The 14,906-nt window shown below is 42.1% G+C and overlaps 2 protein-coding genes across 3 annotated transcripts; one reads left to right on the top strand and one right to left on the bottom strand.

Moving 5' to 3' along the window:
• Window positions 1-28: 28 nt before the first annotated feature.
• Window positions 29-5,993, bottom strand: c4h6orf89 (chromosome 4 C6orf89 homolog). Of its 2 annotated transcripts, none has more exons than XM_047582156.1 (8): window positions 5,830-5,993; window positions 4,331-4,635; window positions 4,008-4,173; window positions 3,533-3,681; window positions 3,185-3,336; window positions 2,567-2,702; window positions 2,295-2,418; window positions 29-1,818 (listed from the first exon to the last, which is right to left on the bottom strand). In XM_047582156.1, the coding sequence occupies exons 2-8, from the start codon at window positions 4,517-4,519 to the stop codon at window positions 1,736-1,738; spliced, it is 999 nt and encodes a 332-aa protein (XP_047438112.1). In that variant the 5' UTR covers window positions 4,520-4,635; window positions 5,830-5,993; the 3' UTR covers window positions 29-1,735. The 2 variants fall into 2 exon arrangements, with proteins under 2 accessions (XP_047438112.1, XP_047438113.1); XM_047582157.1 differs by having other exon boundaries at window positions 4,331-4,597; window positions 5,830-5,981.
• A 642-nt stretch (window positions 5,994-6,635) lies between these two features.
• Window positions 6,636-14,531, top strand: nfs1 (NFS1 cysteine desulfurase). The gene is made up of 13 exons (XM_047582155.1): window positions 6,636-6,986; window positions 7,594-7,670; window positions 7,786-7,902; window positions 8,889-8,972; window positions 9,261-9,413; window positions 9,499-9,592; window positions 9,734-9,868; window positions 10,834-10,991; window positions 11,079-11,184; window positions 11,995-12,076; window positions 12,168-12,251; window positions 12,367-12,456; window positions 12,748-14,531. The coding sequence occupies exons 1-13, from the start codon at window positions 6,881-6,883 to the stop codon at window positions 12,809-12,811; spliced, it is 1,350 nt and encodes a 449-aa protein (XP_047438111.1). The 5' UTR covers window positions 6,636-6,880; the 3' UTR covers window positions 12,812-14,531.
• The last annotated feature ends 375 nt before the right edge of the window (window positions 14,532-14,906 follow it).

The following is a 14,906-nucleotide window of genomic DNA, read 5'->3' as shown; positions in this document are numbered from 1 at the left end:
CACATGTTAAAACAGACACACCAGCGAATACATGATACGTTTTATTTTTTCTCATAAAACTATTACATCTCTATGCAAAGCGTACGTCCTGCTCAGTTTTAGCCGTGACATCTGGACATGCTGAAACACAACAAGTTGTCTTTAAGATGCAGATCCGATGAGAGACAACTTTGGCAAACCGATTCAACACCATTCAGACTTTTTTTTTTTTTTTAAACGAGCCACTAAAACCCCGATTACACACAAAATATACCCACCGCCGTTATTCCATCCGCACCGATAAACACAAGTTATAATCAAAAAAATAGAATATTACAACATTAATTATTAAAATGAATGGCTTGACATACATATACAATCGTAACAATAAATAATGACATTAGATAAGAGAGAGAAATTAGAGAAGCAGCTTTGTCTGTGTAATCGGCAAAATCAACATTTAAAACCCTCCGTTTCTGATGTGCTGTGTGTTTGTCAGAGTTGTACCCGGCTGTTAAGGAATCAGTTCACCCAGATGTTCTGCAGTATTTTTGCAGTTTCCGGCCTTCGACATCGTGCTGGTGAATTTAATCGTCTGTACTTAATGTCGGCGCCGAGCTGAAATATGCGTCTGTTGTCCGTGCAGTTCACCCTCCAAGATGGTTCCCACAAGTAAGAAGCACCACTCTGTAGCAATATGACGTCCGAACAGCAAATATCATCCACGTGAATCACCATCAATATCTAAACGTCTGCTGATTTTTAAATGTCAAGATTGTTTGACGTCTGTAACAACTCAGACATGAGATCAACCAAAGGGGAAATGATTTAAATTGCAACATATGTCAGAACAGCTGTTGACGGTGTGTTTTTATTGAACTGAGAGCCTTGTAGTAATTGTGCCTCGCTGACAGTTTAACGCTCAGCGGGCAGACGTCAGGTTTTGTGAAACCAATTGTTTACATCTTTTTTTTAATGTGGTGAAAATCGATTCCTTTAAATTTCCCAGAATGCAGAGCAAAAAATAAAAATAACTGGGTGAACATGACTGAAAGCAGGATTTCCTCCCTTTGTTGCTAAATTGATGGTTTCAGTTTAATTAATTAAATTATCATGGACTAATTGCACCATGGTGAATGGGGCCAAGTCTCTCGTTTGGACATTCAGCCTGATGTGAGCTGCAGGTGGCTGGAAATCAGATCCACATCCATTTAACCTCCTCTTCATGCTTCTGACGTGATGTTCATAGCGTTTCCTGGTTGAGAAGCGGTCGCTCTGATCACTTTCCGTTGATACAGGATCTCTGGTGGTAGATTCATCATCATCATCGGTGACGAAACATGTAAATTCATGACAGACTCTCATGGCTATAAACGACCAAACTTGAGGAAGATTCGCCAACGAGATCCACGGAAAACGTGCCAGATGTGTCTGAGGTGATTCTGGGGTTCAGGTCAACTATCCCGTGATGATGATTGGTTTTAATTCCTAGAGATCAGCTTGATGCTATGGCACAAGTACATGTTGGCGAAGTCTGAAAGTCGTTTCTCAGTCCTCTGACCACAGCTCTTTTTCCAAACTGAAGTCACGTGTGCAGTGGTTTCTACGAGGGCGCCGGGAGGTCGAGAGACAGCGAGGAGTTATAAGGCATCAGTGGGCGGAGCCACAGGAGGGCAGACGAGCTCCTGAACGCCTCAGACATTCACGGCCGATCTGTGCGTTTCACTTCAGTCCTGAACTCTGCGCTCCTTCAGCGTTAAAAGGCCGAACCGTCGCAGATGATGTTCTGGCCTCGGCCGGGGAAGAGCTCCATCTGCCAGTATCGAGGGTCAGCGTACACTGCACGGGTCAGAGGGAGGAAACATCATCAGTGTTCAGATAAAAACCGCTTCAGAAAACTCAGTAGACGGTATATCCAGGTATCAGAAACAATGCAGATTCCTATCATCATTAGAATTTCCATGTAAATACATGCAGCTTGTGCAAAATATACTGTATTTTAAAAGATATTTGTCTTCTGTGCAAAATTTATTTTCTTATCTGCAAAAAATTACCAAAATAAAATTTCCACAACTCTAATACACAAGGTAAGAATTCTATTTACTTATCTATTATTTTAAAATCGTTACTAGTTGCCTGTATGCTGCACAAAGGATTTCCACGCTCACATAATTTATATTTTGTGCGCAATGCACGTAATATAAAAACTATAATTGATATGTATTTTATAGTAGTGACAACTTTAGCGCAAAGGTTTATTTTGTGCTGCTGTCTGTTGTCAGCGTGTTTGAATGTGCTGGTGCAGCAGATGTTACCCATGTCTCCAGGTGTCAGCCACAGGTTGAAGGAGCTGCAGTGTTTCTGGCAGCGTTGAACGGGCAGAACTCGAACTGTGGGCAGCCCCTCGCCCACCACCAGCCAGCCCAACACCTCGACACCCTGAAACGCAGACGAGAGCTTGAAACAAAAGGCTGAGTGTTTGTTTGTAGTGTCATGATGAGGATGTTTATTTATTCGTTTATTGTGAGTCCAAATCCTGATTCCCAACAGTTGCACCATCCTCCTGTTTATTCGTTCAGTCTCTCACCTTGCTCTGGGAGTTTGTGCTGTGGATGACCAGGCAGCGCTGCAGGATGGTCCCAGCGCTGTCCAGCAGGGGGCAGAGTTCAGCCTTGGGGAAGAGCCACCTCAACACCTTCTCCCTGGTCCCAGAGCTGAACCTCCTGCAGAGGAAAGTGTTAAGTACCACTGCGTCGTTGCATATCCTAAGGTTTAAGGGACACCCTAATCTGATCTGTACCAGCATCAATTCCAACTCTAATAATTAACTTTTGGCTAAATGCTTCCTGTTATTCATTCAGATTTAATGTTGAGTAAATAAAGTGAAGCTTCCCTGCTTTAACAGTAGAAAACTACACAGCAAGACTCTATATTCATGGGTTCAAATGCACCAACAATGAAACATTCTGCAAATAATCAGACAATAAATAGAAGATAAATATTTTAATATTAGTGATTCAGATTCCAAAACTAACTGCACAGCATGAAGTCCTTTATTGCCTTTCTTGAATCTTAATTCTCTTTCTGACAAAGATGTAGATCTACTTGGATTATAAACACAGACTATGTTATTTCTTGCCACTTCAATCCTGCACTAGGAGAACTAGGACCCAGGCAAACCTTTACTTTAAACACAGATGCGTACCAGAGCAGGGTGAAGTTGGCAGGCCCCTGAGGGAGGCCATGGTTGTGGTTCTGCAGGCTGTCGTCCTCCTCCAGGAGAATGGACATGGAGCCTGAATGGGCCAAGTACAGCTCCTCGAGCTGCTGCCGCTGGACGCTGAGAGACTCCCCGCCCTGCAGCACGGAGAAAAAACGAAACAAGTATGAACGAAAAGAGAACTCAGCAACTCCTTCTACGTCCCACCTCCATTAAATAGAAAAACCAAGAGAAATTAAAAAGGTTTTTACAGCTGTTGTTAACTAATGGATGTGACATTAGGAGGCTAATCAAACGGCCACGCCTCAACGGCAACGAGCAGTGACCTCTGACCTTCAGCAGGACAAGCTGTGGCCCCCGCCGTAGAGTCACCGTCCCCCTGAGGCTCTCTGGGACTTCCATCACAGAGGTGATGTCTGCACATCCCGAACAGTTGACCAGACTGTGCCTGAGAGAGCCGGCACTCCACCACTCATGGAAACCTGCAGTACATACACACACAGCGACTATTAGGAAACACTAGACTTGAAAAAAAAACATCCTCCATCCATCCTGATGTGTAGTAATCACATTTTCTCATTCCTTTTTGTAGTCCATAATCCATATTTCCAGATATGCAGCAATTTTAATATATTCATGTTTATTAGCACATCCCAATTACTGTACTCGGAAGCAAATGTAGTGTAGCACTTAAGGCCATAACATATTTTAATTTTACAGATAACCAGCACTTTCTTTGTTTATGCTAGAGTGTGTTTATGAAAAAGATTAGAAACTAAGAAAAAAAAAGAGTGATAATGCTCCGCACCTTGCAGGTTGTACTTCTTGGCGATGGGCAATGAGAGCAGTCGGACATGGGTTAGAGGGGACGACCAGTTGTAGCAGCCCAGGTTGACCAGTCCGAGCTGGGGGGTGTTCTGGGGGTAGGTGAAAGCCAGCACCACCACCAGCAGGAAGCCCACAGCCACCACAAACTGAACAGACGACAAAGACATGATACTCTGAGAATGGTTTCCTTCTTGAGAACGTTAATTTGTGCACAATACTTTTACAACAGCTAGGTAAGGGTCTTCAATGATTAATCCATTACATTTATTGTTGACCGGAAGTTGTAATATTTGGATGTCTGACCTTGATGGTGGCTCTAAGGATGGGGAATTGGGGAGGCTCTCTTCTGGGCTCGTTGGTCTCCAGGACCTGCTTGATGAACCTCTCAATCTCCCGCTCTGACATGCCGTAGCGGTAGCCCGACTGTCGGAGGATGTCGATGCTCTCAGACAGTTTGTCGTAGATACACGGCTCACTCGTTGTCGTTCCCATGGCGACAGCAGTGACGACGACTTCTCAGTCAAACACGTTGGTCTTCAGCAGCAGCGGGCGCCAGGCGCATGGTGTCACCTGCGAAGTCGTCCAAGATGTCAGCTGCCTGCACAAAACTTCAAAACAGTCGAAACTAAAGTTGAAAACTACAGATAATTTTATAAGACTTTGGTCTAATATAAAACAAGTGTTGCTGGACTTCAGAAAGTTAGCACACAACACCCAGAGTACCATATATTATTCACTTCTTTTTATTTTGCATTGGTATTTGGCATCTATTAAACATTTACTAATGTAATGTACACTTTACATAGAAATCCTCAGACAAACCTTTCTTGGGAAAAGCAATTGTTTTATTTAACTGTCATCCCAAACGCTTGCTTTTAAAACTGTTATAGAAAAGATTGTATTGATCAGAACTACAATTACTGATTAAATACTGTGGGAGGACAGTAGTGTTTGGACCCTGATTTCTTCTTGCTATGAACATATGTCTCTTTAAGTTCAGCACCTTCTACTTTCACATCAACTTGACCATCAGTTAAAGATAAATTCACTTTAAAAATGCAAATGTGCACTGTATTTGTACTTTCATTTGTCTTGCATGCATTTCTTGGTATGACTACTGACACTGCTACTTCCCTTAATGACCCTCCCTTCCCGTAATGCATTTCCTGATTTCTGACAGCATGAACACTGTGGAATTATTTTTTTCTCTTACTGTAAATGTAATCAAAAACAGAGAGAGGTCGCTTCATTCAGCAGTTCAACTGTGTTGAAACATGCAAATATGAATTATGCACTTGTTCTTGCTGATTCCATAGTAGAGAGGCGGTATATTACACCTTCAGGCTTTCCATAGTAGCGGATAAGGATTGGACTCCAAGGTGTCAGCTTAAAGGCAACAGGAGGATAGGATGTGTCTGATTAAAAACGTACTCAGGACAGAAAGCTTGTTGTAGATCCTTATCTCAAAAAACTAAATAAAATAAAACAAAACAAAACAAATCTGCCTTCAGTCCAGATGCTTCAGACAGGAACTGATCAGTATGTCGCTTAACTATGAGACCGGAGCAAACATGACACGATATTACCGCGTATTACCATATTTAACGTGATTATTAGCTACTATACTTAACTGAAGGTTTAATCATATTATCTTATATGACTTAACGAAGGCAAAACCCCAGATCAACCATGTTCAACGTTTTCATAACACTAAATTGACAGGTTAGCTTGTCTTTGCTAGCCTCGTACTACTTCCGCTGTACGGTAATAAACAAAGTTCAGAAACACACTGAAAGCCTCACCTCAAAGCCAGTTCTGCCCCCACAGAGTGGCGTCCCTCATTTTTCACGTTAGTTAATATAATACATTTATTTTTAATGAACTCGGCTGCTAGCTAATGGGCATGGCTCCTACTAGCCGAGTCTTTTTTTCTAGGGGTGCAGCAGCGGTTGGTATGGCAACAAAATGGCGCATTACCGCCGCCAACTGGTACGGAGAGTGATTGTGGATACCACGGTAAACTAATACATAAAATAAAACTAACATATACCGTTGTGTACACTTACTCTATTTATCAGGCGTTTATATCAGGTGTGTATATTTTCAAATTCTTCTAATAGACAAATATTTATAAAATCATTTTTTTCCGCTGTATCACTGTTACTAAACAACTATCTGTAGCCAATCAGAAAACAGAGAACGACGTTGGCACCGTCCCCATGCGATCAAAAACAATGAAAATCATCCAATGGGAGCTCAGACTGCTCACCAGAAGTACCGCCCTCTATTTCCGTTCCTTGTGCAACCATGAAACAGCGTCGTTATGATTGGCACCGTGCTGCGTCAAGTTGTACAAACTTACTGACCGGCCGCACTCCTGAGACGCGGAAGTTTCAAATTAAAATGACTAGTCTTGAATCAGAATCAATTTCCTTGTCGAGATATCTTCCCCATAGGGAAATGTAAATCCAAAGTAGGAGCATAGTGTGTTGAAACTCAATTGTATTTACTCATGCATGTTTATAGCTATGTGTTTTTGATTTATTTTACCCTCGGTTGTAAAACTCTCTTATTTTGAACGTCATTACCGGAAGTCTATTATGTTTTTGTGTGCTCGATAATATTGACCGACTGCGCTTTCCCACCTGGATGTAAATGACAGGCTGTTAGTCTCCTCGGAGCAAAGTTAATTCACGTTTAACTTCCTTAAATCGTGAATTGTATCGTTTTTCTTCATCAGCAACTAGCGGGTCACGTCTAGTCCGAATCTGCTTACGCTGCAGTTTTTGTCACCACCAACGTGTTGTTGACGGAGGTCAGGAGGTCTACAGCTGAAATCAGTCCGTCGACTAGATGCTTTCCCCGGGCAAGACCGTCTCCTCCCGGCTGCTGAGGCCCGCTGCCTGGTTTTCTCTGCGGCTGGTCTCTGAGCGGACAGCCGCCAGCTCTCAGCGGAAAGGTAACAGCAGCAAAGCACCCTACACTGAAGCTAATCCCAAAAGTGACGCAGTAAGGAGACAAGAAACTTCACAACAGCTAGAGACCGAGTGCATGAATATTAAGTAATGACTAGTGCATAAAAGTGTCAAAGTTCGTATAAACTAGGTAAAGGACACACTACTTCCTTAATTGGTTAACATTATAGTTATATATCAGCCAGAAATATCAAAGTTATTTTTTTTAAATAAATTTAAATATCTGAAATATATTTCTAATATTGTTATGATTACTAGCCACAATGATAAAGCTACATCAGATAATGATTTTATTGAAGAAGTTACGCAAGTAGAGAAAATTGATACAAATATATGAGTTAACTTAAGATATTAAATGTTTTGTGCAATACGAAGAATGTGTTGTTACGTCAGCAGTTTTCTCTGGTTGGTTGTATCAATAGCTTCAATTAGATGTAGTAGAAACTATTGTCGTATACACTTTGGGAGCTCTGAAAAACTGTGATGTAACAATAACTTGCATCCCATAATTTGTCTGACATGATTGTGAAACAAGTATTAAAACATCTTACATTACCTGAATCACTGTGGATGTTTTGTTTTGTGCCGCAGAGTTGATCAAGAAACACGAACTGGAGAAAGATGAGCTCCGGCCTCTCTACATGGACTTCCAGGCCACCACTCCCATGGTAACCGTTATCAACCATGTCGCCATGGATGTCAGAGTCTAAGATAGATTTACACTCACACCTCTCTTCTTCTGTGCTTATAGTTTAATGTGTGTTTTTGTTTGTGTGTGTTTAGGATCCACGGGTGCTGGACGCCATGTTGCCATACCAGGTGAATTACTATGGGAACCCTCACTCCAGAACACATGCCTACGGCTGGGAGAGCGAGACCGCCATGGAGACAGCCAGGAAGGTAGAGAGACACTCAGTCTGTACAAATCTTGTTTTGCTTTTTAACTTCCAACCTCCCTGATGACACATGAGGTATAAGTTACCTGTTAGGAATCTAAGGTAAATGATTCCTGTTTTGTATAGAATTTGTTCTTCTTTCCTCACATTACAAGTTATGTTGCTTCTTTCAACCAGAGGATGTTGTATTTTTAAACTGCCACTCATATGCAGTTGTGAGCCACACGCATGGGTTCAAGACTGATGTGATTTGTGTGGATTATCAGTCATCCAGGTCATGATATATATCTATAAAACAATCTAAAACATTGGCAACTGGACTTGGAGTTGGATTTTCTTGAAGACATTTCATCACTCCAAGTTATCCAAGTAGTTTCTTCAGTTTAAATAATGTTGAGGAAAAAATAGGACACAACCCAGGTCAATCTGAGCAACATCCTGTAATTGCAGGTTAGTGTTGGTAGATAATTATGTGAGTTTTCAAGTTTCTAATCAGCAAATAAAAACTTCCCACCAGTCATTTTAAACTCAAGAAGCTTCTTGGATGAAACGTCAAGAAAACTCAACTAGTGCAGTTGCCTTTGTTTTAATTAGTCTTTGGATTAACTATTTTGCTACAGTCACATTATGAACATGGATGACACAGCTGTATTAGTTTATGTCCAGGACTATTGTGAAGGAACTTCCTTCCTCTTTGACATGAACAGAAACTTCTCCACAATAGTGTATAATAAATAAAAAATGTGAAACATTCCTGTCCCTGAGTTGACCTCCCTCACTGTTGTTTCATTCCCTTTGTTTATTTCTGTGGGACTGTGGTGGGACGACACTGAATGATAACAGTCCTGGCAGAGGTTACACAGCCAGGGATCAGATTTGGGAACAGATTTAAATCCAGATATAATATGAAATAAATAAATCACTTTGGTATGTAATGTGATCTTTATTGACCGGGGTGGCTTCTCTCTTTCTCTCTCTCTGTCTGAGCAGGAAATTGCTGAGCTGATTGGAGCCGACCCCCGAGAGATCATCTTCACCAGCGGCGCTACAGAGTCCAACAACATGGCCATCAAGGTCCCGCTCTGCTCCTCCTCTTCATCATCTTTTACACACACGTTACTTTACACTCAGTGCTTACACAGCCAAACTAGCCTCAGACCTTTTTGTCTTTAATAGCTGCACACACAGCATGTGCTGCACAAACAAAATGCTCCCGCTCTTTTTTTAGTGACACAGGTGTTTAGTACAGAGCAAGAGCACATGAAATACAAGATGTGAACATCGTAGGAACAGCTTGAGAAAACCTCTGAGAATGCTTAAAGGACTCTCTGTGTTGCCCTCCTCCTCCTCTTCCTCCTGCAGGGCGTTGCCAGGTTCTACCAGTCCAAGAAGCGTCACGTGATCACCACGCAGACCGAACATAAATGCGTCCTGGATTCCTGTCGAATCCTGGAGTCCGAAGGGTTCGATATTACCTACCTGCCAGTCAAGCAGAACGGACTGCTGGACCTGGAGGTAAACATGCAGAATGTGCAGCGAGAGCACATACAGCCTGTTCAGACATTCATTGTAAATTAAAAAACTCTCTGTGTGTATTCAGCTGTTGGAGGCCTCCATCCGCCCTGACACCTCCCTGGTGTCCGTGATGACCATCAACAACGAGATCGGAGTGAAGCAGCCCATCAAGGACATTGGTAACCGTGGCAACCAAACATTTTACTGCACCGCGTTAGACAAACTTCTTAAACATCCACAGTGTTGGATGCTTGAGTCAGTGATACAGAATGAACCAGATCAACCAGGTGGAGACTGATTTTGTCTCTTCTCGTCCCCAGGTCACATTTGTCGCTCTAAAGGAGTCTTCCTCCACACCGATGCCGCTCAGGCTGTCGGAAAGATTCCCATCAACGTCTCTGACTGGAAGGTTGACCTGATGTCCATCAGCGGCCACAAGATCTACGGACCCAAAGGTTAGTATTTGTTAATATTATGAGGTGGTATAGCCTAAACTGCTCCACAGGCAGAGCAAGGTCGTTCACTTAGCTCATTTTATGCACGGGAAAGATATTGAGAACATCAGCTGCAGTTGAAACAGTTTTAGATCAGTGGACTCATCAGTGGAAGTAATGAGTGAAGAGATTAGAGTCAAAACAAATTAATCTCAATGTAGCTGAAGACTAATATAACTCGGTCCAGTGATCCATTTGTTGACCAGTAGAAAAATGTGAAAAACAATCTGGTTTGAGGCCTCATTCATTTCAAGTGCAAGGTGTTTGAACAGGTAGTTCAGCACACTGGGCTTCTAAAACTCCCCTTTTGTTGTTTATTCCACAACTTCTCCAGTTTTAAAAAAAGTGCACATCTAAAAATATAATGGATTAACGAATAAACAACTAAAGCAGAAAGTGAAGTTTTGTCTGACGTTGACAGTTTCAGTGATTCTAATATAACCGTTCTGCTCTATATGTCTGCTATGTTGAAACTGCGTCAGAAAGGTGGTGATTCACTTGCATGATGGAGTTCATGATGCTGTTAAACTGGATTGAATTACAAGCAGATCTTTCTGTTATTTAGTCTGACTAAAATCCTTAAAATAATAGAAACATGTGTCGCTGCAAGACGATATAATTCAGTAGTACTACCCCTTTGAAATTAAACCACAGTTGTTGAAAACCAGAACCTTCACAAAAAGAAGATTTAGTTCAAGACTCTTATATTCAAATAGCTCAAATTTTATTTTCAGTGTTCCTGGTAGCATACATTTAATATATTAAATACCCAATAAACATTTTAATACCTAGTAAATGTTTTTTTGCAGCGTGTGTTGATTGAACAGAAGTGTGCTCTGTTCAGTGTGGTTCTCTACACCCTGATCTCCATGGAAGTTAGACAATCAGTTTTGTGTGTGTGTGTGTGTGTGTGTGTGTGTGTACAGGTGTGGGTGCTCTCTACGTGCGTCGCAGGCCCCGGGTGCGTTTGGAGCCGCTGCAGAATGGAGGTGGGCAGGAGAGAGGTCTGCGCTCAGGCACCGTCCCCACCCCGCTCACTGTGGGGCTGGGAGCCGCCTGCAGAATCGCCCGGGAGGAGATGGAGGTAAAGTAACACTCTGAAGCATCACAGGACTGAGAAACAATGCTCCCTACTGTCCCAGGACCTAATGTGCCTGTGCATTGTGTGTAGTACGATCATCAGCGAGTGTCCATGCTGGCGAATCGTCTGGTCCACAAGATCATGTCCGAGATTCCTGATGTCATCATGAATGGAGATCATGAGCAACGCTACCCTGGTAAACACACACAAGTCACACAAAGTCCACTGCTGATGCATGAGTTTTAGCCAGCGTGAACATAAGATCAACCGATAGGGATCTTTGAAGGCCGATACCGTTTTTTTTTTTTTTTGTTTGTTTGTTTTTACATCAGCATTGGCCGATGGCCGATACGTGCTGCCGATTTCTCTGAGCTGATATTTGGTACCAGTACTGTACTGGTACCAAATGTTACAAGTCTCAATTTAACTAAAAACATCAAACATTTGTTGAACCCAAAGAATTTCAGGGTCAGAGCTTAACAGAAGTTGAACAACAACACAACAAGTCCAGTCTAAACTGTGGACAGTGACAACCTGCACTATTAGCTTGACAGAGAGAGAGAAAAACGTCAGCTAGCAAACTCGTACTTAACAATAACAACAATAGTAAAAGTTGGGGCTGTTGCTAGTAATGACTATAGTGCTACTGTAAATAGATCTTTGTTTGGTAGCCGTTTTTATTTTCTAGCTATTTGTTGGGGTGCTCCACACGCCTATGACTAGTACACACAGTCACTGGTCTATGAGTACGAGCATTTTCTCTGATAGCAGGGGAGGGGCTGTGTATGGGCTGTGTGGGTCCTCAGGGTCTCCAGCAGCACAGGGCTGCCTGTAGATGCGCCTGTCTGTAAATATTGCTGGGAGAAAAACAAATATATCGGCAAAAGCACCCGATGTATCGGGCTGATCTTTCCGATCTCTACGTAAAAGTCACTAAAAGTCTTTAGTCTCTGAAGGTTTCTGCTTGAAGTCTTAGCTTGACGTTTCTGGCCGTGTGTGTTTTCAGGTTGTGTCAACCTTTCCTTTGCGTACGTGGAGGGAGAGAGTCTGTTGATGGCCCTGAAGGATGTCGCTCTGTCATCTGGGAGGTCAGAGACAAACCTTTAGGTCACACGTGGCTACAATTTGTACATTTGAACATGAAAATGAATAAACACATTTGTGTGTGCGTGTGTGCAGTGCATGTACGTCAGCGTCTCTGGAGCCGTCATACGTCCTCAGAGCTATTGGAGCAGATGAAGACCTGGCTCACTCTTCCATCAGGTACAAACAGTTATTCATCGCAATCCTGATTTAAAGATACAGCTTCAGTTATTTAATATTTCCTCAAGAGTCTCCAGGCTGATGATCATTCTCTCGTCTTTTTTGTCTGTTTCAGGTTCGGCATTGGCAGGTTCACCACAGAAGAAGAAGTTGACTACACAGCAGAGAAATGCATCCAGCAGGTCCGCAGACTCAGAGAGATGAGGTGAGTTCAGATGGCTTTTAATGTTTTTTTTATTTTGGTAGTTTTCTCCATCGTTTCCGTCCTGTGCTCAGAGTTTGTAGTAACACTGTAGCCTCTTTAAAATCAACCAGAAGGGCTGGAAATAAAACAAGAGGAAGGTTTAATCAAAGTGAAATAGCCAGATGGTCATCAGCCCTGTTTGGTGCCAGCTGATCCACCGTGCTTAATTTATTTGTATGTGTGCAGCTGCCCACTGTGGGACAGAGGAAGGATTATGTTGTTCTATCTGTAACTGGCCGCTCTTTCTTTCAGCCCTCTGTGGGAGATGGTTCAGGAAGGCATCGATCTGAAGAGCATCAAGTGGACGCAGCACTAGACTCCTCCCACTTCCTAGCTGCCGACAGCGGACCAGCTCTTTCTTCCCGTACTCAAACACGCACAAAACTTCCTGTCCGACTTGAAGTCTGTTTGTAGCTGTAGGTCTGCGTCTGTGTGGACCCTCCTCTAGTTGCTCTTTCAGAAGAGTTGGCAAACAAACAGCGTTCTCCTCTTGTCGTATTTCTCTCTGTTGTGTATCAGTGAGCTTCTGTTGGCCGACAGGCCTTTTCTGTATCCTGAAATTATTTTTGTCAGAGGCTGTCATTTTTTATTGCGGCCTGAAATGTAAACCGACACCCACGGGGAAAAAGTGGGTTAAAACCTTTGGTTGTCGCTCCAGAGATGGTGGTGCTCACTTTGAGACACACCCACTGATGGCTGAGTGGGAAGTTTGACAACTGAAGTTCAAACACACAAATTAGGACCAAGTTCTCACGGCGTGCAACAAGCCAAACAAACTAAAAAAACTAAATAAAACTATGCTATTTTTTTGATAAATTTTAGAGGAAAAAAACAGCGTCATTTCAATCCACAGTCTCCTCTCGTGTACTTTTTTTCCGTACTTGTCGCATGAACCCTCGTCCATCAAATCTGACACAGACTGTGGCGACAAATTTTCTTAAAGCCATCTCACACAATGTGGCATCAGTAGTCAGTGGAGCCTTTAGTCTGGTTCTCTTTGGGTTAACCCGCCTCAGTTAACTCTCAGTTTACTAATCCCGCTCTGAGCCTGTTTATGCCATTACAGCCAATCACATGCTACATCAGAGCCTTAGGTGTGAGAACCAGTGAGGCAGCAAAAAAGTGAGTCAGGATGAAATGTTTATGATTTACTGAGCCAGTTGACAGTGTTAACAGTAATTATTATGCAGCAACAAACGTAATTCATTAGGATGTTGCTCTTCATTGAAAACGCACACGTTTCTTTTCTCTCTGACATATTTATCATAAACAGATTCCTAATTCTATTCGTCTGTAGGGTGCGTATGCTTGTTATTTGCCATCTTGATTTAAACGCACTGCGTTCGCTCCTCAGATTCTGTAAGAGTGAGATTTCAGCGTTTCCAGTGATCTGTTGACAGCTTTCTAAACTCCTCTGGAGAAGTTCAGACCAGCGTCATTATGTTGTAACTCAGCTTTACATCAGCCCAAAGATGGCTGACTTAAAAATCTCTGGAATTTGGTCGGAAACACATTGAGCAACAGCCTCCCAGCGATAAGAAACAAAACCAGAACAACGGGCAGTGTTGCTTCAGCTCACGAGAACGTCTGACCTTTTCACCGATGTATGTTCCCAGGTTATATGCTGCTCTGTCTGTCTCATAATTCAGTCTTCCCACATCACTGTTCGTTAAACAGCAGCATGTTGGTGAGCTAGCCCGACTAACACTGTTAGCAGGAGATGTTTCATTGTTCTCAGAGCACTTCACAAGACTGTAGTCGTGATTTGACCCTAGGGGATCAGTTTTAAAACAAAGCAGATAACAATTAAAAATAGCTGCTCTCCTCTCTTCTGTTTTTTTGTCAACAGAAATCAAAATATTGTCCTGAAAATGAGTCTGAATACAAAATCTAATAGTTAAACATAGTCTTGTGTTGTGCTCCTTGGTGTAGTCTGAGCTTTTATCTGTTATATTTATTCAACACCAGCTTTTACTGTCTCCTACTGTTACTCATCGATACACATTTGTGTCTAATAAAGTGCTGCTTCACAGTTATGCCGTCAAGTTTTATTGCATTTTAAATGTCTGTTCATGAAACCTGAACATATATAGAATAGTCACCTGTCCCTTTTTCCATCTATTCCTTTATATACATATGAAAAACTAAAAAAGCACATAATACAAGAAAATACAAGGATTAAGTACATAATTAAACAGAAAAAGATTTCACACAGGAGAACTGTAAGACTGCAATCAAGATCTGATGATCATTTCAAAGATGTTTCGAAAATTGCAATTATGAAAAAGCTGGAAAACTAAAAAATATCCAGAAACGTCCTCATACTTTGCTTCACATGCAAATTAACCACCTTCCTTGTTTTCAATGCTTAATCAAAGATAATAATATAACAGAAACAACATTTACTCATA

Source organism: Mugil cephalus, chromosome 4, assembly GCF_022458985.1.
Source record: "Mugil cephalus isolate CIBA_MC_2020 chromosome 4, CIBA_Mcephalus_1.1, whole genome shotgun sequence".
Classification (NCBI taxonomy): Eukaryota; Metazoa; Chordata; class Actinopteri; order Mugiliformes; family Mugilidae; genus Mugil; species Mugil cephalus.
The sequence above is the reverse complement of the archived record's forward strand: the minus strand, read 5'-3'. Positions and strand labels throughout refer to the sequence as shown.